Here is a 25859-nt window from a genome sequence, read left to right as displayed (position 1 = left end):
GTCGTGACACGTTGTTTTACAGTCGCGATCATCATCGCCGTTTCGTTAAACAGTTAGTCTGCCTGCGCCTGTTACAGTCTGGCATGCATTATACGATGCATGTGTTACAATACGAATGCTAACGAGCACGCCGACGATATGAATGAATCGTCGCCTTTTTCTTATAGTGAAGCAATTAAAAGTGATATGCAGTTGTTGACTTCGTTGTATGTAACGAGGATCGTCGTTTATTTCTTATAAAAATACAACTGATTTTGGTTTCAATACAACTTCGTGCGTTTGTTTCTTATAAATATAAAACTGATTTTTCTTTCAATACAACTTTGTGCGCTTATTTCCTATAAAAATACGACTCATTTTGGTTTCAATACAACTTGTGGAAGCAACTCTTATGGAAGCGATGGGTAATCGGTATGGGAAAGGTAATAACTGTTTTACAATGTATAGTCGTTAATCCCTACATAGCAAGAATAATTCAATGTACAAGTAACACTTCAGAAATAAGGGTAGGTGCCAAAACATAAAGATCATTATTTATATGTCTATACCAAAAAATCAATGTACAATCCTTAGCATATTGCCAGAACTGTTAATAAACAAATAAACGTTTAGGCATATGATTTTACGTGTGACAACAATTAGTCTTAACCACAAGACCGTTAGCTTTATGCTTATGCATAATATGTACACTTATAGTGAAATATATCAGCATGTATATATATGGAAACTGCGGGTCGGTAACAAAATAAATATATTAAGATATGTACCCGTTAATCCATAATTAATAAGAACAGTTCAATAAACTAGCTGTAACTTATTAATAAAGAAGTGAGCGTGTTAAGTCTATGACCTCGCTTGCGGAGGCTAAAATAAATATATATGTATGAAAAATATTAGAATGTGTAACCGTCACAAGTAACCGTCTCGGTCCATGATATGACACAACAGGCACAACATAGAAGGCAGTTAGGAATATTCCTATGTGTGTCACGAGAACCACCAAAAATTTTATGTGTAAACCTTTGCAAGTCGACGTAACCGTTAATACAGAGGAATATGATTTCGCATATAAGAAGCATGAGAATGCTAACAAATGTAAGTATAGAGAATGCAAGGTCATTAGTTGTGTATTTATACGTGTAATATATTGGAACGTGTGACCGTTAGATGATAGAAGAGCAAAAGCGACCAAGTCAAGGAAAAAGAATCGGAAACAGTGCGGAAACCATTAAAAAGAATAACAATTTCTTTTATATATGTTTTTACATATATTAATAAAGCTATTTTAAATATATAATAAAGCTATTATATAAATAGAGCTATTTATATTTAAATATAAATTATATAAATTAATATACAGCAAAAGGAAATTCCAGTTTGATTTTCCCAATGACAAATCAAACCGGTTAAAAAAGTGTTTCTTGCTATAACCTCCAACTAGTCGGATGCTTTTGATTATATTTTTGGTTGTACGTTGCGTTTTGGGTTATTGCATGGTGTACTTGTTGTACTTGTTTTAACAGGATTTTTAAGAAACTCCCCCAATTCGGGTGTTGTAGTCTCGGTTTGTAATAAATTTCTATTGGGTGTCTCACAGAGTTCATTGGGTGACCTAAAATTCAATTTTGACATCATAATGACATCAAGCGCTTTTTACGAAACATCATTGGAACATTTAAAGTCGAAAACCCGATGTTTAAATGTTGCCAAGTATTTCGAGATTTTAAAACGGTTTGTTTCGAATTATCATCAAGAGCCAACAATGGTGTATCATCGGTCGTAGACATTCAAACTGCTTTGAATTATCTTGATTAAGAGCCCATTCACTTTTCTCTTCTTCAACTTTTATATTTCACTTTTTCTCATCTGCTGACAATTTGTCGCTCCATCTGGGGTAACCTCCTTCCTCTTTCCTGCTTGTTAAAGATGCTTTGCCTTTTAGAAATAATTTTATTTTTTGTACAAAGCAAATTATCCTCAATATCACTTTCACTTTGACGAAATTCGTTTAGGACGCCTTCCACACGTTTTCTCCCTTTTTCAGATATAAGCCCGAGTTTGCGCTGTTCTTTGCCATTTTTGTACATTCATAGTCCTTTTCTTGTAAACAGCCTAGAAATTCTCTTACTTGATTTTATACGAATTCCTGCGGTTCCTCCAATATGGGTTTTTTTTTATCATTCGGTATTTGAAAATCTGAAGAAAAAAGCGAACTTCCCAGATTGTTGATCTTGCCTACCACATCTTGATGCATTTTATTTTTCACTTCTTCCAAGATTTCTTGAGTGCTTATGGAATCTTCGTAGCGGTACCTGGTTCATGGATTAATGTTAAGTTTTATGTCAAATTATTGTAATGAACGATTTTCGGCAAAAGATATTGAAAACTATGCCTTCCTATCATGTAAAGATTCAGTTTCCATGCGGATGGGTTCAAAAGCATCTCCACCCGATTCCGAATTTTTATATCATTTTAGAAAAGATTATAATATTGTTTCTTATGATTTGTTAAAATAAGATGCTATGTGGACGGTGATAGAGAGAGCGGTCCGATTCCAGTGATAATAATAATTATTATTTTTTAGTCCCAAGTACTTGTTATTAATATTAGTGCTAAGATTAAGAAAAAAAAAATGCATTTGTAGAAATTAATCAGTAATATCTATTGGTATGATGGGCTATCATTGTATGCCCTATCAATTGTAGATTAAGGTTTGCGATGACAGGTTATCTCTGTAACTTTTTGCCAGTTTTGTAGGCTCTCACTTCATGTAGACGTTCTGAATATTTCAATTTATTGCTTATATCATACCAAATGAAAGTTGCTAGATTTTCAGTAGTGTTGGACTCTAGATGAAAGTAGAAAATCATCTAAGTATACATCTATGTTAAAGGTTTTTCTCTTATGCGTGGTTAAAGTCATTTAAAAATTTAAACTACGGAATGGAACTCTTGGAATTGTGGTCTTAGGAAAGATGCGATCAGCCAGACTTGATTAAACATAAAGACTATCACGGCTTGATAAAGTTCATGTCTTTGTATATGACAAATTCAGTGTCCTGCATTTCCTCCATTTTCTATAGAACTGTGAATTGTTAGCTCAAGTGAAAATCGAAAAACAAGTAAAAAATTCCCTACACAATTTTGTTTAAAGTTGTCATAGAACAGCTTTTCAAAATAGAATGGTTTCGTAAGCTAAAAATAGATTCACAAGCTGAAAAAACAGATTCACAGGCTAACAAGTACGAAAATTATATTCGTTCGTCTCACCGTTATCCTAAAATAGTTAAAAAAATAAAAGAACTGAACTTTTATATTCTATAACATGGAATGGGCGCGACTGATTTTTTCTACCTTCAAAATAAACGTCTTTGTCGAAAAGGCTTGTGGACGTTGTAGGCGTGTCCTGTGAAAAGTTCAGGTCCCTCCCAAATTCTTTTGCAAATTTGTAAGCAGTATATTCATTTTCGCTAACGTGAGTGTGTTTACCACAAATACTACACTGCGGCACACACAGATAAAGGAACAGACGGACATGCTTAGGTGCAGTCCAGATTTAAAATTGCTGAAAGATTTATACATTTTGTGGGGATTTTGAAGCTTGTTTTTGCCACTTTTAAAGGGATAGAAATAAAAATTATATTTTGATACACTATAATATTGGCTAGGCGGGCTCAATTTTGTCCATTTTCATAAATTCTTGGAGCATTGCTCATAAAATATGCGTTCAAGTTTTCTTTGTTTTCCTTTACATATAATAAAAAAAAAAAAGGAAAAATATAAAATTGAAAACATTTGACATTACCCTCAGTAGTTTCCCAAAACTTTTCAAGTGAGTGGTTATTTCACAAATAACTAAATAATAGACAACCATAAGGCATAATGGTCCCGGGGCCGCCGGATAAAAACTCGAAAAGATTTCATCTATTAACTGACACTTCCCCCCAAAGAAAAAAAATTAAAAATTCCGACTTTCCGGTTTTGCCACTCAGTGACATCACTCCTACTGACAAAAAATATATTGTTATTCCATTACCAAGTCAAAGAAATTCTATGGAGCTAAGATTTTCTAAGGACTAAATAGGATTATAAAAGACTTTTTCTCTATTTAGAATACTGCTTTGTATAAGATAAGGTGCAAATATATCTAGTTGGCCTTTTATGCATTCCATGATAGTTTCTAAGCAAATATGTCCTTTACTTTCTTACGCAAATTGAATTTTTTCGTTTGTTTCGCTTTAGATCTTTTTTGCGATTGACGTATGTTGTGTTTGATACGCGACGTCTTATAGTACTTTTTCCAATTAACTCATATGAAAGCCTCCATACGTGAAAGGTTCAATAGACCATTAGAAAACTTATTGTGCAAAATGCGTAGTACGAACGGTAATTACAAATGGATAGACTTAATTCAAACCTTACTAACTAGACACGATAATACATATCATAGAATAATGAAAATGAGGCCAAGTGACGTCAACAACAGCAACGAGACGCAGATATTATAAAGTATAATATAAGTTTCAAGTTGGAGATTATGTTGAAATTATCAAATTTAAAGAAGCATTTTTTAAACGCTATAAACCGAACTGGAGCGCCGAAATACTTCATATTAGTAAAATAAAAATTACAAATCATTATTAAGGATTACAGGGGAAAGAAATATTAGGATCATCTCATGAATACGAAATGCAAAAAGTTCGTGACAAGAATGCCTATTTAGTGGGAAAGGTATTGAAGAAGAGAGTAAGCAAATCTTTTGTGAAACAGGTAAGGTTTGTATAAGATCAAACGAAAGTGTTTGCTATTATTATTATTGCTTTTACTATAAATGCTAAAATCGAAATAGAATAAAACTCAAAAATTTTCATTGCGTATTAAATTTTTTTACATTTATTCATATAGACATGCTATTTACACATTGCTATTTGTGTATTTTGATTACTTATTTTACAATTTCCCCACATATGGAAATTATATGCTTTAAAATATATCGGTTATTATCTAGATATTTTTTTGCAGATCTGTGAGATCAGCTCCCATAAAAAGATTTTTTATAATCGCTTGTACGTTAAACATATTTTTGACTCCTTTAGCTTTTTCTACTTATTGTTCTTCATCGTTGACTTTATCATTGATTATGTATGCGTACGCTTTGCTTTTTAAATCCGCAAACTTTTTCATAATTCTCCCAGCATTCTCATCTTTCATCACAACTAATACTTTTTTGTTATTAAGAATGATATTGTATACATTGCCGGAAGTAATTTGATGTGTCAAATTTGCGAGAATTATTTCTATTAAATCATACATATTACGATCAGATTCTATTATGAATAAATCTATATCCAGATATATTATTTTCATTCTTTGCCCTTGACTGCTTCTATATCACCTTACATGATAATTGGCGGCAACTTCTTCTCGATATTTCTAAACTTGGCCGTTGGCGCTGATAGAAATACACTTTTGACGTTGGTGAATTCTTCCTTATGGGGGCTCCAGTCGTGGTGCAAAATGTCTGACACAAATCACAGAACAATCCTGAGCTATGGCTCCGCGTATATTGTGTTTTTACCAACCCTTGCATGTTAGTAATAAGACAATCACGATATTGCTTGGCCGTTTCGTTAAGTACTCTCAGCAAGTTGACGTGCAAACTTTTTGGTGCGTTTGCCGCCATTGTTGCACAAATCACATTCCGTCTACCCTTGGAAGATGCTAATTCATAAATATTTATGCTGATATCATTGTTATTCTGTTCAAACCGATGTCGCAGTTGGTTATCGGGGATTTTAGGCCAGAAATCAGTTCTAACGTTTCGAAATTCAATGGCAATCTCGCCAATTTTATTTATTTATTTATTGCACTTATACAAGAAACTCAACTAAAATAAATTGGCAGTCGAGTTTAATTGACTCTCAAAGTAAATCTGAAATTAATTAATATTAAAACTTAGTATAAGTACAATAAAACAAATAAGAAGGAAAAAAAAAGAATAAAAGAAAAAAAGCATGTACACAACTAGCATAGAGCCACACCCACAACCGGTACAGGACCAAATTGCAAGTGAACCCCTAACCCATCGCAAACATGCACAAGCTTGGCAACCGATAATAGTTAACAATAGTTAACTTTCGACTCATAATAACGTTTTAAGGTTAAAACTTAGTTCAAGTACGACATAGGTAAATCGCGCGTGTTAAGCAATGTTGCTTTAATGAACTTTAAAGAGCCCGTTCATGAGAATAAGCGACAGACGTCATTTAGGTTCTTGCAAACCACTCTGAGCGGGTTAAACAGTTCGTAGTTATACTTGCATTGACTAAGATTTATCAAGATAAAGTGCCTAGCGAAGCGATTAGGGACATTAAAGCCTATCTCACGAAGTAATGCAGGCGTGTCAAATGTACCATTTATTAATTTGATTACGAAGGAAACCCCAAGAATAAATCTACGTTTCTCCAGTGACGGTAAGGATAATAGAAGCAACCTATTTTCACAGAGTGGAAGAGGGGCAGTTGGGTCCCAACCCAAATTTCTACGGGCAAACAGCAAGTATTGCTTTTGAACAGATTCAATTGAATCTACGTAGGACCTATATAAAGGGGACCACACAACAGAGGCATACTCAAGTATAGGTCTAACCAAACACATGTAAAGCCTTTTCATAATATAAGGATCATCAAGCTCTTTGGACCATCTCTTTATAAAACCAAGCGCGGACCTAGTTTTGCTTAACAAATGCAAATTGAAACGTAACCTATAATCGAATAGGGCGCCTAAATCTGTGAACGTATCTACGAGAAAGAAAGCTTCCTATATTTATTTAAATTTAGTTTCAGAAGACTCAAAAGCACCATGCAACCAAATTATTCAGATCACTTTGAAGAAAACAGTCATCAGCATACATTAAGATCTCGCTGAATTTAATCACGAAGGGCAAATCATTGACGTATAAATTAAATAAAATTGGTCCTAAGTGGCTACCTTGAGGTACGCCAGACGTCACGGGGAATTCATCCGAGGTAATGAGGCATGCAGATAAGAGCTTAACCGTTCCAGTAAGAAGAAAGGTAAGCCGGAGGCTTGGAGTTTAAAGATAAGTAGTCTATGATTAAACATATCAAACGCTTTGCTAAAGTCAGTGTATATGACATCAGTGCGAGAGCCACTAGAAAAGGCCTTCAAAACATGAGAAATAAACTCTAACAGATTGGTGACTGTAGATCTTCCCTTTCGAAAACCATGTTGGACAGGAGAAATGTACGATTTGATGGAAAAGGCTATATGCTGAGCCACAATTCGTTTAGGCAAGACACTCAACTTGGCAAAGCTTCTGTAGTTCTCTACAAGTTGCCTACCAGCACTTTTGTGAATAGAAATAAGGACACAAGCCTTCCAACGCAAAGGGAAAACACCTAAATTCAAGGACTTGTTAAAAATCTCTGAGATAACATCACATAGCTCGCCAGCACAAGATATAAGTACACATGAGGGGATTCCATCAGGTCCAGGCGAACAATTATATTTTAGAGAGCTCAATCCTTCAAAAACGTCATTTTCAGATATAACAAAGTTAGGAATTGAAATCAAATTAGAAATCGGATATGGAAAGTTTGCTGATAAATCAAAATTGGCAGTTGAAAACTTCTGTCGGAAATACTCCGCAAAGAGATTTGAGGTTTCAAAATCATCCGAGGACCCGGAGCCATTAAAAGACACATGTGAGGGATTTATGGAGATTTTTCTTTCGGAATTAACGAACTTAAAAAAGTATTTAGGATTAGCAATCAAGGAGGATTTAACAAACTGAAGTTATCTGCACGGTTGAGGGAATTAAATTTATGCCTTGCCACTGAGTAAGCGAAATAGTCGAAAGAAGAACCTCTTTTGGAAAATTTTTTGAAAGGCTTGTTTTTCCTATTCTTAATTGTTTTTTTAAACCACGGTGGGCACTTGCTTCGAGGATAGGACTAGGAATAGCTTGATTTAATATATTGTGGAAAGACGACAGTAAGCTATCAATACTTCCCACTGACAAATCAAGCACAGTATGAGAAAGATGTGATTTTAGCATGGAAACATTGATTTTAAGGAAATCATAAAATTGATATGAAAAATTTGAATGTGGAACGTTATAGAGGTTCAACGAACAAACATGCTTGTAATGAAAGGAAATACCCAATGCTGGATGATATGGATCCTCAGGTAAACTAAACGGGAGGCAACGATTAACGCATATCTCAGAAAAATTGGCAAAGCAAAGATCAACCAATCTACCATTGCAATCAGAGGTACCATTAAACTAAATTATAGTCAAATAATTCATTAAAGAACACAACGGCTCTACCAGATTAAATTAAATTCACCCAACGCAATGACTAAATCGGTTGCTTGGCCACTTCACAAATGAGGGCGGCCTGTTTCTTATATACAGAGATATCCGAATTAGGGGGAATATAGGAGCAGATCACAAATATAAGTGTCTATTAGGAAATGTTGCTCGAATGGCGATAAGCTCAACGACGGGAGCAGTGGGAAATTCAATTGAATAGGAGGGGACTGCCGAAGAAATGGCAATTAAAACACCACCACCATTGCGATACAATTGATCGTTTCTGAAAACTTGAAACGAATTAAGGAAAAGTTCTGACGAATGTAGATCAGGCTTTAACCAAGTTTCAGTGAAGATCAAACAGGAAAACTCCGTGCTCACTGAATTTAGGAAGGTAGAAGGAATTTTCAATTTTAGACCCCTAACCTTTTGATAAATGAGAGAAAATGAGCCTGAAGAAATATTTATTTTTTTGAAGGGGAAGCAGCTACTGCATTAGCATTACGGGGTCGATCCCGAGGGATGAATTCCTCAATTAAGGATCCAACCGGCCACAATGGCTTATTTAACACGAAATCCATATTTTCAGTCGGAACTAGAATTTTAAAAGATGAGATAGCTCTAAATTGAGAAGGAGCCAATTCCAATATACTAACGCGCCTTTAATTTACAGAAGGGGCTTTCGCTGCCAGATAACTTTTTATGTTATCAACAGTCTTGACACAAATATTGCCTTTCTGTCTTGATTATTTCAAATTTCTCCCACAAAGAGCCGAGATTTTTGCTCAAATCTGAGAAACAATTTCTCGTCTCCGTGAAGAGTTTGTAGAAACTAATGTGCCGCTTTCTGCAGTCAGGACATGACCATCGTAAACCTTTAGAAGGGTCAAGGACTGCATCAGCAGCACGGACGATAATACCAGCACACTTTGCATGTCTAAGACGATCAGACAGCCAAAAAGAAGTGAATTGTACAGATTCAGTGCCTGTTTTCGCACGACATGGTGTAAATAAGCAATCCATGTCCATTGAAAACAACAAAAGCAAGGAAAAAAAGAAAAAGAAAAATTAAAAAACTCTACGGCACAAATTTTCAGCAAATTAAAGCAAATTTCTCACTTCCCTGCCCAGTGTAAATATAGACCGAAAGCTAAAGAAACTGTAAACGAAGATTACCAGGCAAAAAGAGAGACTTTTACTAAGACCTCTATTGTTGATTACACTAAACCAAAATGATTTTTTCATATACGTTAAATTCACACATTATTCTTTTAGAGAATTTTTAAAATTGAACAGGAATAAAGCAAAAAAGCTAAGAAATACACTAAAAAAATTGAAATATTTCTTGCACAGAATAAAAACGCGACTACAAGACGCACGCAGAGTTGCCAAACTGGTGTGAGCTAACCTCTCCAGTAAGTTTATTAGACTCGTAAACGATAGCCGCTAATAAGCACCATTTAAAACAATAGACATCAGCTTTTTTCACGTTAATTGTAGCATTTTAGTGTACATGATTTTGGCAAAGATACATGTGAGCCCGCAGGAAAGGACTTCAACTCGCACATGGTTAATTTGAAAAATATAAATTCCATTGTCACCCAAAAGCTATCTCGTTCCTGGTATCCTTCAGCTGCTTTCTTAAGCTCGATAAAAAGCTTATCAATCCTGTAGTTGACTTCACTGCTTTCTCTTGCAGCAGCGAAGGTCGTTGAGAATGCTTTATTGTTAGCATCATTTCTGTTTTCACTCCCTTCATGTAGTCTCCAAAAAGCCTCAAATTAAACTTTACAGAGCTAAAGTCATGTAATTTGGTTTGAATTTGCTCGTGTATATATGTTGGCCTATCATCTAAAAATTTATCGATTAATATCTAGACCATGAAGTTGCTAACAATCTTGTATTCTTCTTGCCTTCTCCTTGTGCTTATTGGTTCTCAAGTGGGTTTTTTTTTCTTTTCATCATGAAAACTTAGCACGGAGCGCAATATACCTGACTGGTAGGCACATTCACCTTGGTACTGGTTTCAAAAAATCCTTTACGCTTAGCGGAATTGCTTGTAGACGGGGCGACTTTTAAATTGAGGCGGTAGGCTGGTTTTCCTTAAATCCTGTTTCATAGTGTGCAGCGAACTCTTCACAGATGCGTATAAATCAAATCGTGTTCAGTTACACTCACGCCACAGAAATTGCACCTTGTACGTCGGACGTTAATTGTTCTTCGTTCAACGGATTAGCTCGCTGCAAATCCAGCTGACAGGCTCTTGAAAATTCCGAGCAGTAACGGTCCAGAAAGTTCTCAGTTGATTCCATTTTTTACATATTTTAAAAATGGTACATAATTTTTTTCGATTTGATTATTTATTTGATTTGATTATTTCAGATTAAATTGACGTAGAGCTAGGTAGGTAAGTTAAAGTATGGTAGTAGCACATCCAAAGAAGTGTTAGAAAAAAATGTTGCTTGAGACATAAGCTAATTTAAAAATACGGCCAACTCAAATAACACAATTTCAAGAAAACCCCTATGAAGGCTTCAGCTAGTTGAACTTTAAGTAGTGGCTTCAATTGGAAATTTGTGTTTTAAAACGATATAAACAATTCAAGTCTCTGGAACCATTTCAGAGTATTTAAGAAATTATATAGGACAGAAAACATAAAATATGTAAGCAACAAAGTAAGGCTGCGGCCGCAAATTTTATATCCATCACCTTTGTCTTATCATATTTACAAAAGAGAAAAAAAAACAATAAACTTCGATACTCTAAAATATTGGACAAGCATGGCCCATTTCTACTATATCTGCATTGTACTTTTCATCCAGTTTGCAAATATCGTAAGATGCCCCTTAGAATATGCCTGAAAATTTTTATGTTGTAATTGAGACGACTGAAGATCAAAGCATCCATTATTTGCTTCCGAAAACCGGGGTATTCTTAATTTCTGCTGCATCCTTTTATCCCTACCTACAAGAATTTCCAATGATTTTACTAAAATTAAACCGGATATATTAATTTTTACGATCTAGAAATCGTTTATACAATTATATAAACGAGTAGATGGGCTTATTGCCATCTTATTCGATATCTATTTAATACTAATCAAAAATGTGCGTTTTTCGTACGATCTTTGAAGCCTACCTCTAGGTGTTGCAAAGGGTTTGATCCAATATGTTTGCTTGCAGCTTCCATTGGATATTTTTTAATTTTTGTAGGAACTCATATTGAACATTTTATGCAGGTGTGTAAATAAATTCCCTACTTTAATATTGGTTGCTTTATAAAACATACTGACCACAGCCAGTTCTTCCACCATTTTGGATATACATAGCTTAGACATTGGTGGCTGTACGGTATAAGTTTCCGCTCAATCCTTATCACTGTGTAAAGAGATGAATGTCAACAAGCAGCATTTATTTATTTCAAAGTGGAAAAAACGCCGCCGAATATGCAAAAATGAATAAGTTGGTTTGATGTGAAAATGTACTTACTCATGAAACAGTTACAAATTGTTTTGAGAGATTTTGTGCAAAAATTTCTAGTCGTGACGATGGTGGTCATTCTGGAGCCCTTCTGAAAGTGTTCGACAAAGAAAATGAAAATTTACAAGATGAAAATCGTTTGCGGACTGAAAAAGAGTTTGCTGCGCTGTTAGAAATATGTGAACAAGCAATTTCAGTTCGAATCCATAGAACGATCAAGATATAGGCGGAAAACAAATGGATTTCTCATGACCTAACCCAAAAGAACAAAAATCGTAGTGTTGAGATTTGCACCAAAAGCAAACAGAGAAGTGACCTCCAATATATTTCGTCAGCCAGCCGTTCACAAAACTTAAAAATGTGCGAATATGGTTCGATGACTACTTCTCCACAAAAATGCGAGATTTCTACCGTAGGAGTAAGCTGCCCCTAAGCTTCCTGCTAAACGGCAAAACGTCCTAGATAGTGATGGTAAATATTTTAATAATGAAGCTTTGTAACAAGTACGTTTTAAATAAATTTTATTTTATCAAAAATGCAAAGAACTTATTTACACTTCTGATACAAAAAGTGAACTCAATGAAAGTAACTAATAGAAATTACTTAGCTTAGGAGTGAATGTGATGTGAAACCTTCAAGGAAACACCACTTTAACAACTTTCCCTATGAGCAAAATTTTTTTCTAAATTTCAAGTCGATTTTACTCTCTGCTGTCTGTGATTTATTTATGACGATTGGAAAAGAGCTTGAAAAAAAAGGAAAAAAAAAATGGTTTATCGCTTATAACGACTTAATAATTATTAAGTATAAATGTTATGCCATTTTGTGGCGGAGTTAAACTATCAAGAATTAAAGGCGCTACTTTTTTCACGGTTTACTTCAGTTCCGCGAATTTTAAGTAACAAATTAGACCTTCCGTAGACTTGAATTGGAAAATTAAAAAAAACAAAATATTACGTAAAATAAATACGTACGTAAATATTTTCATTACTTTAGTAAATCAACTCATGCGTCTCATTATGATATAAAATTTTTTTCATTCTATGGGATCTTTGGTGCATCTCTCTAACCGTCAAAAATAAAATAAAAAACTAATACAACACGGTGTGACTATTACGCATCAAAAATTTGCACAATTTTTGTTTGCATCCCTTCCTTTCGTGTTTGTACTGGCCAATTCTGATTGCCGTGCCGTGAAAGTTGTTTACTATATGACCGGAGATTTCATCACAACAATTTTATTTATGAGCCGTTCGAGCTGCATATTGACTTTGCGCTTAAACGGTTTTTGGGTAGGAAAGTTAAAAGTTGACGTTGCTGCTGTTGTTGTTATAGTTTCTGCTGGTTAAGGATTTAATATAATTAACATTGTTGACAGTGATCTAAATCAAGCCAAAAGCATGTCATGAGCTAAAGTTCATTGCATTATTCTGTAACTAAGAACGGTTTCTTCTCTTCCTCCACAACAAGCGCAAGGAATTCAATTAAAGTCTTATGCATCGCGCAGCATTGTCTTCCATTTTCAAAATAAGATAAACACACAATTGTTATGAGTTTATATAAAACGTTTGAAGAAATTTCAACAGAAAATTGAAAACAAATGAAAGACAATATTACCACAAACATATCCTTAGCCTGGCAAAAGTTTAACGACACAAGACAAGTAAGAGGAAAATTATATTCGGCTGTGAATGAATCTATTTTACTCACTACTTTCATACGCTATCCTATGCTACAACATTACGTTGAAAGCGGCTTATTTTTTCCACAGATAAAATAGGATGGCCCATAGATTGTTCGTGTAAATTTTTCTTGTTTCATCTGATGTCATTTGTGAGTTTCGAATGAAAAACCCAAATTTCTTCTTTTTATTTTTTGCTTTTGAAAAGAGACGTTTTCTCGTTTTGCGTTGTACTGTCGACATTTCTGTTGAGGGACGTGTCCGGATTTCAATTGCAATCTTCGTTTATGAAGTTCTAATGTTTCTGGCAAGTTTGCAGTCAGTATGTTCATTTCTGCACAGATATTATAAAGGCGGATGGGCGCACGGACAGACGGACATACTTAGCCTAGTTGAGAATTTGAAGTCAATGAGGCCTATATATATTTTATGGGGTCTCCGGCTGAGGAGTGTTGCAAACGTTTTAAGAAAGTGAGTACACTTCCAACCTTCAGTGGTGCGTACAGAAATAGAGTAAAATTATTGTCAAATCGTGCAGTAACTCTTTTTTAATTTCCTTTTAAGTGTTACATGGTATGCGTGTGTGTTTGTGGATGGGTGTGTGCGTAATGTACCACGGTTTTACCTAGTAAATCACGACACCGCCCAGGAAAGTATTACATCATATGAGTGGATGTGTTTACGTAGTTTTTATATTCACCTCGTCTTCATATGAACGTCAACACTTCGGTCTGTAGTTAATTAATTCTGGCTCGCTCTGCTAACGTTTATATCACATTTTAAGATTGGATCGTTGGTAGAGTTGTAAAGAGTAAAATTTCAAGTAGAATTTATTTATTTTTATTGCATATGCGAGAATAATTTTTACAGCGCGATATCCTTTGATTGATACCAACAGCTATTCAATGACACCATACCTACATAATAAGGAACCATTACTGCTGCTGCTTTATAATTGGATAATTTATTCAAATGTTGACAAAGCTATGCTCGAGTAATGTTAATGAAAACGGATACAAATAACTTATAGAAATTTCAAGAGCACGTCCTTCAAAAAGGAAGTTTTTAGAACGATGATTGCATTTGATTGTAAAGGAAGCGGAAAAAGTAAAACAGATTTTTAAAACAACCCGAGAGTTGCCATTTGACAACATAACATGGAAAAGGCAATGTGATGGATACCATTCGAAGTCACATGATACGGTTTTCAATGAAATCACAGACGGTTGATCAGGCCAATCTGCATTTGTATGTATCAATATTTTTGGGGGAAATGACTGTTGATGATTTCCGGTTCCTCTTGATAGAAATTTTAGAATGAGCAGACGTTGGTGCACTTCCCACTCCTGAATATAAGCCACTTCCCACTTCTGAATATAAGCGATAAATTGTTGCAGTCTGAGGTTGAGAAGATATCTACACTGAAGGCCACCGCCATATGACCGGAAGTGTAAGAATTACATATTAAATATATTGTAAAGACTGAAGCTATGAACATCAAAGAGTTGTAGACCAGAATACAGCTTCAGCCGCATAAAGTCTTTGCATAACAGGTGTGGTGCGTAGGAATTATAGGTTTAAAAAGGAAAAGAAATAGGTGTGCGTTGTCGGCGTTAAGGCAGGAAAATCAAGTTAAAATAGTTCCCCCGCGGAAGTTTAGAAAGGAACGAAATTCTGTCAATTACAAGGCGTTAGCTTTTCATTTAGGTCTTTGCGAACGTAAGTTTTCTGGTAAACGACTTAAAGACGAGCAGTCGAGCTATGCTGGTAAAACTTATTTGGCTAGACGTTGTCACCTAATTGTTGGTATCGTCCCCTTTGCTGATGTTGTAGCGAATCCGTAACCCAAAGTTCTTTATCGTTGTAGTAAAACCTAAACCTCTTATTTTTACTTCTGTTCTCACTTGCAAATGTCAGTAGGAGGGAAACCACTGCAACAGCCTTAAAAAAAAGGGTTTGTTGAGAACATGGAAGCAAAGGCAATTAAATAATAGTTCTCGAGAAGGTCATTCAGGTGGTTAATGATTGACTAGTTTTTTTTTTTTTTTGAACACGTAGAATTGATTCTGAAGTTTGCTAAGAGAATGATTACAGGTAATTGTTTTTTTCTTATACATTCTGAAGCAAAAAACTAAAAAAAATCGCATTTCCAAAAATTTGACAATGGCAATTTTACAATGAGATTTTTATAATGAAATTCTCAATAGAAAAAATATTATTCTCCACCTAACTCATGATATGAGGAAAAGGAAAATGTATTAGTTTTATCAGCTACAGCTTTTCCGGGTTGAATTATTAAAATATTTGCGATATGAATGTGCAAATAAGGAATGAGGTTAACCTATAACGGTCGAAAAATAATTAACTGGTTCCTTACTTTTTCATAAATGCTAACGAGTTAATCATAACGAGCTTTACTGCAATGAACAGCGCTATTGCTAGACGAAAATATGTGTACGGCTAACACACAAATGCCGTAGTGAAAATATTTGAAAGATAAAAACTAGAAATTTTTCAAATACATTCGATCTACTTTCGCTGATTACGTGCTGCAAATGTATGAAAAAGAGCATGACTTTTTAACTAAAATTATCTAAGATTAAAACGGGTGTAACTTTATAACTCGTGACTTTTCTTCCGTAAGGGCAGACACAAAAAATTGGAAGAAAGTTAAAAAATTTTTTAATGCAAATAAATTTATTTTGTTGTATGTTATATGTTCGGACATGAAGAAGTGAAAATTTTGTGGAGATTTCATTTTTTTTATTACATTATTTGTTTTATGAAAATTTCCTTTTCATTGCACAGTGCAGACTCTGCAATAATTTAGGGAAAAAACTCGTGGCTTATTTTTAACACATGGCTTTAGAATTATCATCTGTAACCACATTAAATATATTGGGCCATACCATCGCGCCCGTGAAAGGTGGCCGCCCACAATCACTTAATGAAGAACATTTACATGCTTGGTAATTTAGTTCAAGGTAAGTGCGCTTCGAAAATGAGTTGAAATTCTCAAAAAGCCCCTATAGTTTAGAGTAATGCTGCGTAGGTTTGTGGTGGAGATGTTTCTGGTGAAGATGCCTCATCAAAATATGCAGCAAACAAATGCTTTAATTCCTTTTGCTCTCAACTTTTCGACCTTAAAGAACGGCGGTGTTCTTTTCGGTCAGAAGACATTTCTCTCATATTACAATATCGCTTCGATATTAGACACAAAAACAGTTTTGAACTGACAATGAAAAACTATATCGATCCAATTTAATTTGCGAACCAATGCGGAAAACAAACGAAATCGAGACATTTTTGAAGAGACTGCTAACAGCCGATGAAAAGTTGATCATTTACGGCATAAGCAAACGGTGGGAAAGGCTGATTTTGACGCCTTTTATAGTAATGGTTGATGTAAGGCACCTTTGAAGGAACATTGTGCACCACGAGCTGCTCCAATCATGCCTAATGGTTAATTCCACGTTCTAGTCTCATCAACTCTTATGATTAAAGCGTGCAATTGAGGTAAAGTGGCAAAAATTGTCAGTAGGAAACGCATGGTCTTCAATTACTGCAATGCCATGCCACATACATCTGTTATGTTCCGCCAAAAATTGAAAAATCTTGGCTGGGAAGTTTTAATATATCCATCGTACATTTGCCCGCCCGACTAGAATTTCTTTACCTTTCTGCAAACTTCACAATGTATATAATGTGAGAAAATGTGCTCAAAAGAGAAAGTTCAATCCTGCGACCAAAGATTCACAAAATTCCGCATTGAGGACATAAACATTAGGGATAGGATTTATTAAAGTTCATATAAAAAATATGAGAAAAAGTTGTTTAAACATAAGATGGAAATGCCATGAACTTTTTCCTTAGGTTTCACGACATGCAACTATGGGTTAAAGGGTGTTTTATTGGTTTTACACTCTTTACTCAAGTGTTAAAATTTATGCCTTTTTAACACATAATATTATTGAGTGACAGACTGATTTATAATTTACCCGAACTCTTATTTTTCTGGCGAAAGTGATGTAAGCGAAAATCCGTAAAGGTTTACAGTCATTTCCATTTCATTGACATGAACGTGTGTGCTGCATGCGTTCGCATAACGACGTCTTCCTTTCTTTCATAAAATATTTGAAGTACTTCATTAATACAATCGTTATTCATTAGTATTAATTTATATTTGATTGACAATGACAATGACAATGATGATAATGATGATGATCTGACATTTGGTTGTCATTACATCGTCTGTAATAAAATTCCATCTTTTGCAAGTTTTTTTTCTTGAAAAAAACACTTAAAAAATCGCTGAGCTTTAAAGCTATATATAGCTCTCAGCTGGTGAGAGAGGACCTAAGAACGGAGAGGGCATTCAAATAAAGCTGAATTCTTAGATTATAAGGTAGGTTCAAATCAAAATCAGAGGCGACTTCTCTTACTTCTTTCGCACTAGGGAGTAGAATTTTTTCTATCTCTTATTGGTTTTCAATATAATAAGTAGGCTTCCAGCAAAGAATTTTCCACATCCAAGGACCAATGATCCGCCTGGGTAGTTGAGTAAGTAAGAGCCCCGACCACCAAGTCAGTGTTCGCGAGTTCAAATCCCAAATGCGGTAGAACTTTCTTTGATCATAGTCGTAGCGAGTGGTCAATCGGTAAAAGTCTAACAACGATTGGTCACAAACCCACGAGGCTGCGGCTGTTAGCTTCTATTTCTTTCTTTTCTCTCTTTTTATTCGGACGATTATCTTATTATACGAAGAGGGACATCGCCTGAGTTATTAACCGTATCAAAAAAAGAAAAAAAAACCATACAAAAAGTTTACATTCGGCACGGGCCGAATCTCGCATACACACCACTACGTCGGTCGCATCTACTTTCCAAGTTGTTTTATTTGATACCTATATCGCTGGCGTTATTAAAGAAAAAGTAATCGCGCTGTCTACCATTTTAGAATTAACCCATTTGTAGGCTGATAATAGATCTTCTTTTGAGAGAGTACAAAATAGTTGTAAACGTTGGGTTTTTGTTTGTTTTACAATAAACAAACATAAAACCTCAAAAAAGTGGAAAAAAGAAAATCTAATCACTTATAACTTTATGTGCGCACGGCGTATGGCTTCTATTTTGGTGGAAAATTTCAACTTTCTAACTTTTATAATTTCCAAGCAACGAGCAAAATATCCAAAAATGTTTCTTTAAATAAAACGAAATTACGTTTAGTTTTTGTTCCACCGCGCGGTTCTTCCCTGAGGAGTTTGGCCTATTTTCAATACGTGCAGAAACTTCCAATGTTTCTGCCAAATTTGAAGCCGATATCTTCATTTTTGCGATGAAGAGAGTGCCAACAACGGACAGTCGGGCAGACATGGCTAAATCAACTCAGAATTTCACGCTAATCAAGAATAGACATACTTTATAGGGTATCTGAAGCTTCCTTTTGGAAGCTTTGGCTTACACGCATTATGGAAAAAAACGATATCTTACAGTGGTGGGTATGAAAATGCACATACCAAAAACGTGCTAAAAGTTATATAATCAAGGCAAACTAGAATTAGTATTTAATATTTACTTGACGTGTATTAAAGTACGACTAAGACAAGAAACAGAGAGAATCGTTGTAAATTAGTTATTCTTTCCCTTAGATTTGAGAACTTGTAAGTAGAAATATGTTTTCAATACTTTCTTACCTACATGTGATGTGCGAAAATAGAGCAACTTTATCTTTCAATTCGTAACTTCTACAAATACACCTTATAGATTCCAGTAACATATTATATAATATGTCTTCTGTCTGACATATACATGGTAGCACTATGGACACACGAATATGATTTCTCGATAGTGTCAGCCATAAGTCAAAATTTCATGACATTCTAACAAAATGACTGTAAAAGTGATAGCCATGTTAGTGATACAACTTTTGTTATTGTTCGAATTTTGTTTGTTAATTAAATGTCGCTTTTTGAGGAGAAAACGTACCCTTAATAACCAGCACAAGTTTGAAAGGTGCTATGACGACTCTTAAGAATGCTATACGCTATGATAGTTCGAATTCGACTGTTGCTCCAGAAAGTATAAAAAAGGCAAAAAATCAGTTTGGAAGAGCGAAAAGTGAAGTTGCGTCGGATAGCTAACACCGCAAAGATATCAAAAGGCAGCCCATCCACCATTTTGAATAAACATTTCTCCATGAGAAAGCTTTGCTTTCAAATTGAGTGCCGCGTTTGCTCACTATTAACAATAAGATGTAGGCCAAACCCCTGTTTCGTCGTGTTTAGGTGAAATAAAAAGGATGGTGTGGGAAGGTGGGATCATGGAATCGTCACTACGCTCTAGAATCAGATTAGTTATTAGTGGAATGAGCATTGACCTAAAAGACAAAAGACGGCTGGAAAGCTTATGACAGTCGCATTTTATGCTGGGGATATCCATTGACTACCATGAAAAAGGATGAAAGAGGATGACGAAGGATCAACAGTGGATTGAATGTAGCATTATAAGTGAGTTTGAGTGATGAAATCGCAAAAAAAAGGACAAGCTAAAGTCATACGATAATTTTTAATCTGTAAGGCATTTCGACTTAATCATGTTCACGTTACTGGTCAAGTGTGCTTTGGACGTGCTGGGAAATAAAACTTAAAGGTTAAGACACCTTTTTGGAATATTTATCCATTTTTGTATAATTTTCTAAATTAAAACATTAACTTTCTATTTGTTATATGTCTCATAGTTAAAATACTATAAATACGCACATGCAAATAAGGCTCAATACTATATAGTCAACTGAAATGACTGTTAAAGCATTATTTTATATTATTTAAAAAATTAAACACCATTCTTATCACTTTCATTAAAACGTTAATTAAGTTCTTTGTTATTATAATTACAGATTGGTTAGCATAACTGCGCGAAGCCCATGCCCAACAGAATCTGAATAAAACGTAGTGGTTATTAAAAATCATCGAAACTGACACTCGAGCAATATTTTTACAACAGATACAGATACATAAATGCGTACGGCGTGTGGCTATGCAATGGATATAATTGCATAGATGGGTTAATATTCTTAACATAAATGTACGACAGAGCCCATAATTATCCTGTGTTCTTATTTCAATGTGAAAAGGTGACGATAAAAAAATTCTGAAAACATCTATAAAAAACCCATCATTGATGATCATAACTACTGACGTTTAATAATTATCATACTAAGTAGTATAAATAATAATAAAATTTAAGTTGAAACATGATTTCAAAAAGCGAAAAGAAAAAAAGCAAAAATAAATTTATATCAGGTAAAGCACAACAAGAGTGTTCATATTGACGTGCGTCTATCTATCTCGCCTAACGATCATAAGGATAGAAGAGAAGCTTAATTTAAATCTTAAATCCTAATAGCTGCATTAAAGAACTATAATGTATGATAATAAAGGAAACATCAATAATAATAATAATAATCGTAATAATCATACGGAAAACGGTAGCATTAGCAGCGACAGAACCGCTAATAGAACTAGTTTTTTCTTCACGAATCTATTAGGAGAAGCGGAGTGCATTGAGCGGCTTAACAGAACAGCAACAAACTTTGAGCCAGGTGTGTTTATATGTGTTGAAATAAAATCACCTGCGTTTAATGTAAAGTAAACCATTGATGGAGAAATCCGATCTAATGTTAAGCAAATTTTTTTATACTTTTATTAGGTAAATACTGTCCGGGCACATTCGATGGTTGGCTTTGTTGGCCGGATACAGCTGCTGGTAGCACAGCCTATGAGCGTTGTCCTGACTTTGTAACCGGGTTTGAGCCTTCAAGTAAGTTCAACGTTATCATATTTTCTATCTCTTCAGTATTAGTTCGCTTATTAGTAAGTGTTGTGGAAATTGTGGAAAATTTTTCAAACCTAACAGAATGCACCCTTTACGTGATTTATTCCATTGTAGAAGGCATACAACTTATTATTTTTATGACTTTAATTTTAGCTCCTATTGCATATTCAATGTTTCAGAAGTTATAAAACTTTGACTTTTTGTAGGTAAACTCAAAAATTTCTCCAAGCTCACTTCCAATTAGCGTAATTAGCTTCCAAGCAGCGTAATTGGCTGTTTGTTGTCGTTTACAATTACATTATTATTATTAAATAATTTGTAACGTCCGCATACGTAGGTGCTGAGGGTTTCGGTCGGTCGGCTTTACCCCTGCTCGCCACAAAAAGAGTAGCGTTATTCTAAATAACGGAATTCCGTTAGTTAAGATCTTTTTTCATAATTTTCGGCTCACATAGCAGCACTATTCGAAAAGGGGGTTATGAAAAAAGAACAAGGTCCGAAGTTCGTCTGTACAGAATAAGGATAAGAAAGCTCCACGATGAGAAACAAAAAAGAGATCAATGACAGTAGTCGAAGTGTTCAGAGTGTTGCTTAATGTAAAATTTACAAAATAATTATCAAAAATTAGAGTAAATTTTATTACTTAACTTATAAATATAGTTAAATAGTGTAAATTAGTTGAATGAATGTATTGCGGATAAAATGATTTTACATATATTTTTTTTAAAAATTTTAAGCATGAGAAAGAAAGAAATAAAGAAAAGCTTGCGAAAAGTTGAAATTAAAATTCAACCTCAAGTGAAAATACACTGTTTGAAATTAAAACTTAAGCCTATGTAAGAATGTATCATTAAAACTGGAAATTAACACTAAAATTCAACGAAAGAAACGTCGTACCAAAAATCGTATTTTAAGTCTAATGCTACTGTATTATTAAAAATTTCTTACGTTAAAACTTAAACTTAATAAAAGCGCATTATAACTAAAATCAGTGAGTTTCTAAAACCTGGGATATATACATAGATAAAAAGACGAACCTGCAAATATTGGTGTCAATAAAATGGCTTAGTTCGAGAGAAAACATATGACAGGGTTTATAAAATACAAGGAAACACAAGATCGCGTCAATTGGCAACGGAAAGCAATACGCTGATGCGCCGTTATGAACGGAAAGGAATGAGATAGAAGACCACAGAGGAGATAGAGGACAACATCTACATCAAGTGAGAAATAAATCACATTAGTTTTAAGAAGTAGTAACAAACAAAAAATGACACACCTCATGAACTAAATATATAATAGGTGTCGTGACGATGAAGTATAAATATGGGTGCGTGTGAGCGTAAGAATGTAACCATAGACAATGACTAACAGACCAACAGATACATACTAACTGACTATGAGACTGTTAGACAAGACATGCCGGTAGTTATTTATCATATATTTATATATGAATTTGCTATTATTTTCTTGTAAGTGTAACTGGGTTAGCCAGGCGGTACAAATAGAACCCAAGCTTTACACACCATTACAAATTATTTGAATTGCTTATCATATAGCTACATCGTCATTTTTAAGACGGTTAATGGCATTCCGACTACATTTCGCGCCAAAATTCGTTGCCAAAAGATTTTGAAGCACGTCAACTTTCCTATCGGTGAGCAAGAAATTTTAGCGAAAATACTGCATATGTTATTATAAGTACGGTTCTGACTTACGAGATTCCTCTAAGTTTTTCTTTCACAGAAAACTTTCTGTACTAGACTTTGTTGTCGAAAAACATGTGATCCCTCAAAGTGTCCGCATTAGTTGCCGAATAGGCGAATAGTTCCGATTAACAATTCAATGGTTGTGGGTTCAAAGCCAATAGCCGATGCCAGTGCTTTGAAACTTTAGTGTTATAATTTATTTTTCTGGCTAAGTTAATTGTAATATTATTCTACAAGTTAATTAAAAATATTATTATTGTTATTATAACTTTAGACTAATGAAATAAATCCTAAGACTAAGAAAAAGACATTGAGCACTAACAACACAGGCTATAGGCTCTAATTAATAAAAGCACATTAGATATTAAGCTTAGTTGTTTTAATAAAGTAATACATTGTATTGATATTCTGTTCTGAAGCTGATTGTAGAATGTCCATACGGCTAATCGTTCCAAATGCAGTACTTCTAGTCAAGGTAAAGTTGAGGTAGTCGCAGAGAATGTGCTTTATAGTGAGAATTTGTCTACAACTGCAGATTGGGGAGGAAGAATTCTCCATTGGTGCTGATGATGGTATTGTAGATTACCTTCTGTAATTTTCTCTTTAACTTTTCCTCCAATATATCTTTAAAGATCCAACTTTTTTATGACATCATCCATAATTAGAGGTACAGAAGCAGCATACTTCGCCGCTCGATCAGCCTGCTCATTTCCCAATAAAACGATATGACTAGGTATCCATAACATTTTAATTTTTTATTCCTTAATTTGTTGATGGTGCTCCACCTGGAAGTCGAAGGATTCCGTATAGCTTTTAATACAGACAAAGTGTCAGTAACAATGACGGTTTTGAGTTTGTTTTTATGGGCAAGGTTTGCAGCGTGAAGAATAGCTCTGGCTTCGGCTGTGAAAGTTGAAGAACTTTCGTGAAACATGCGATTGAGAAGAACCTGTCCTGAAGCATCTACCATAGCACAACCAGGTAGCAGAGCAAAAGATTTTTAGCCATCTGTGTATGAAATAGTGCCCGTTACTCTCCAGTACTTGTTTTTTTCAGCTATTAGATTCCTGAAGACGAAGTTTGGAGTATCTTCTTTCTTGTGCATCTTCCAAAATCCATGGAGGTTTAACGCCAAAGAGCGGAAAATTTTTAAGGGAATGTCCAATTCCTTTGCGACGTACAAACAATAGTCAATTGCAGATGGTGACCTTGGAATTTTCTTCGCAATAATAATCTCTCAGGTCATCACCAAGGATAGATTTGTTTGAATTAAGAAGCTTGGGAACTCTTTTAGCTTTTAACTCATATAGTCTATTTTCTAAAGTTAGGAGACCAGTTTCAATTATAATATTATTTATGGGCGTCGTCCGAAAAGCAAAGCAAGTTTCTCTGAAGGCTTGGTGATAGACCGGTTTAAGGACGTTGATAAAATTGCCATAAATTGCCAAAGCATGTCAATCTTGCTTATAAACAAGCATTTTGGTAAGATAAGCAATAGTGTTAATGTGCGCATATCCAAGCGACGTGTTGTACGAAATTCACCTTTGTTGAAATGGAATTTTTTAACCGAAGGTAGCGTCTTTTCCAACGATATATATTTTGGAAAACGTGAGCCCGAGAATAAGGAGCGTCTGCACATTTAGTACTGGTAAGTCATTAATATGCGTCAGTAGATTTCCTTCACATATCTGCTTTCGACAAATGTGCATTATTTTTGTTTTTTGTATAGAAGTGCAGATCTCTCGTCCAATAGATTCGAGGATGTTCATTGCCTTGGTTCTGCCTTTGTCTTTTGTTAAAATGTACACATCGTTCGCGTAGAGACAATGTTCGATTCTCGGTACACGGTAAAGAATTTTACTAATTTCGTTAAAAGCGATCTGAAAAAACGTGACAGACAGAGGAGATCCTTGTGGAATGCCACTCATTAGCGAAAAGGATTCAGAGAGATGATTGTTGATTTTAACTTTGAACCGCCGATGCGACATGAACGATTTGATATAGTTAAAGAATTTGGGTCCAACATTCTATGATTTCAAGCGTCTTGAAATAGCATGAAGACCAACTCTATCAAATGTTTTTCGAAATCAATTGAGAGAATTGTTACATGATTCCATTTGGAAATTGCTTTGTTCGTGAAAAAATCAATATGTAAAAGAGCACCCTCTACGCCGCTTGAAACCAACTTTTTGCTTTGTAATCAGGTTCTTGGACTCAAGAAACTAAGATAATCTAGATGCCATAATCTTCTCTAATACCTTTGAGAGGCAAGATAAGAGAGGTTGGGCGATAATCCGATGCGATGGAGACATCTTTTGACTTTGGAATTGGAACAACTGTTGCCAGTTTCCACATGTAGAGCCAGTCAAAAATGCAGTGTTATATAGATCCACTAATTTCTTTTTACTTGAATTAGACCGAGCACTGATCATTTGGTATGAGATGCGGTCTAGACCAAGTGCCCTCCCCTTCAAATTGGAGAAACAACTTTCAAGTTCTAAGGCAGAAATGCAATTTTCCAGGAACATGTCACATCTATCAATATTATTTGAAAGAGAAATTGCATTCCTTTTATTTTCGATGAAAGCACTGGAGAAATTGCTGTCAGAGGAGTATTCGCACACCCTTTTTCCAAAATAATTAAAAATCTCATCTGCGTCAGTTAAAGTTCGATTAGGAGTGCAGATAGCAGAGATTTCGTTCAGATTTGAAGTCCCATTAAGTCTGTTAATTTTGTTCCAGACAACTTTCATTGACGTATTTCTGCGAATTCCTCTCGAAAAAGGTTCGAAACTAAGTGCCTTTGATTTTCGTAATTC

The 25859-nt window shown here is 34.8% G+C and overlaps 1 protein-coding gene across 4 annotated transcripts in view; it reads left to right on the top strand.

Annotated features, from left to right (window-relative positions):
• The window catches only part of LOC119642265 (calcitonin gene-related peptide type 1 receptor), a 119657-nt gene that overhangs the window by 51103 nt on the left and 42695 nt on the right, over positions 1-25859 (top strand). For all 4 annotated transcript variants that reach the window (XM_038041355.1, XM_038041354.1, XM_038041352.1 and 1 more), the window contains exons 2-3: positions 20394-21098; positions 21206-21316. In XM_038041355.1, the coding sequence (XP_037897283.1) occupies positions 20921-21098; positions 21206-21316 (289 nt within the window). In that variant the 5' untranslated portion in view covers positions 20394-20920. The remainder of the gene's footprint in view (positions 1-20393; positions 21099-21205; positions 21317-25859) is intronic.

The sequence above is a fragment of the Glossina fuscipes genome, unplaced genomic scaffold (assembly GCF_014805625.2).
Source record: "Glossina fuscipes isolate IAEA_lab_2018 unplaced genomic scaffold, Yale_Gfus_2 221, whole genome shotgun sequence".
NCBI classification, from domain to species: Eukaryota; Metazoa; Arthropoda; class Insecta; order Diptera; family Glossinidae; genus Glossina; species Glossina fuscipes.
This window is presented reverse-complemented; position numbering and strand designations above follow the sequence as displayed.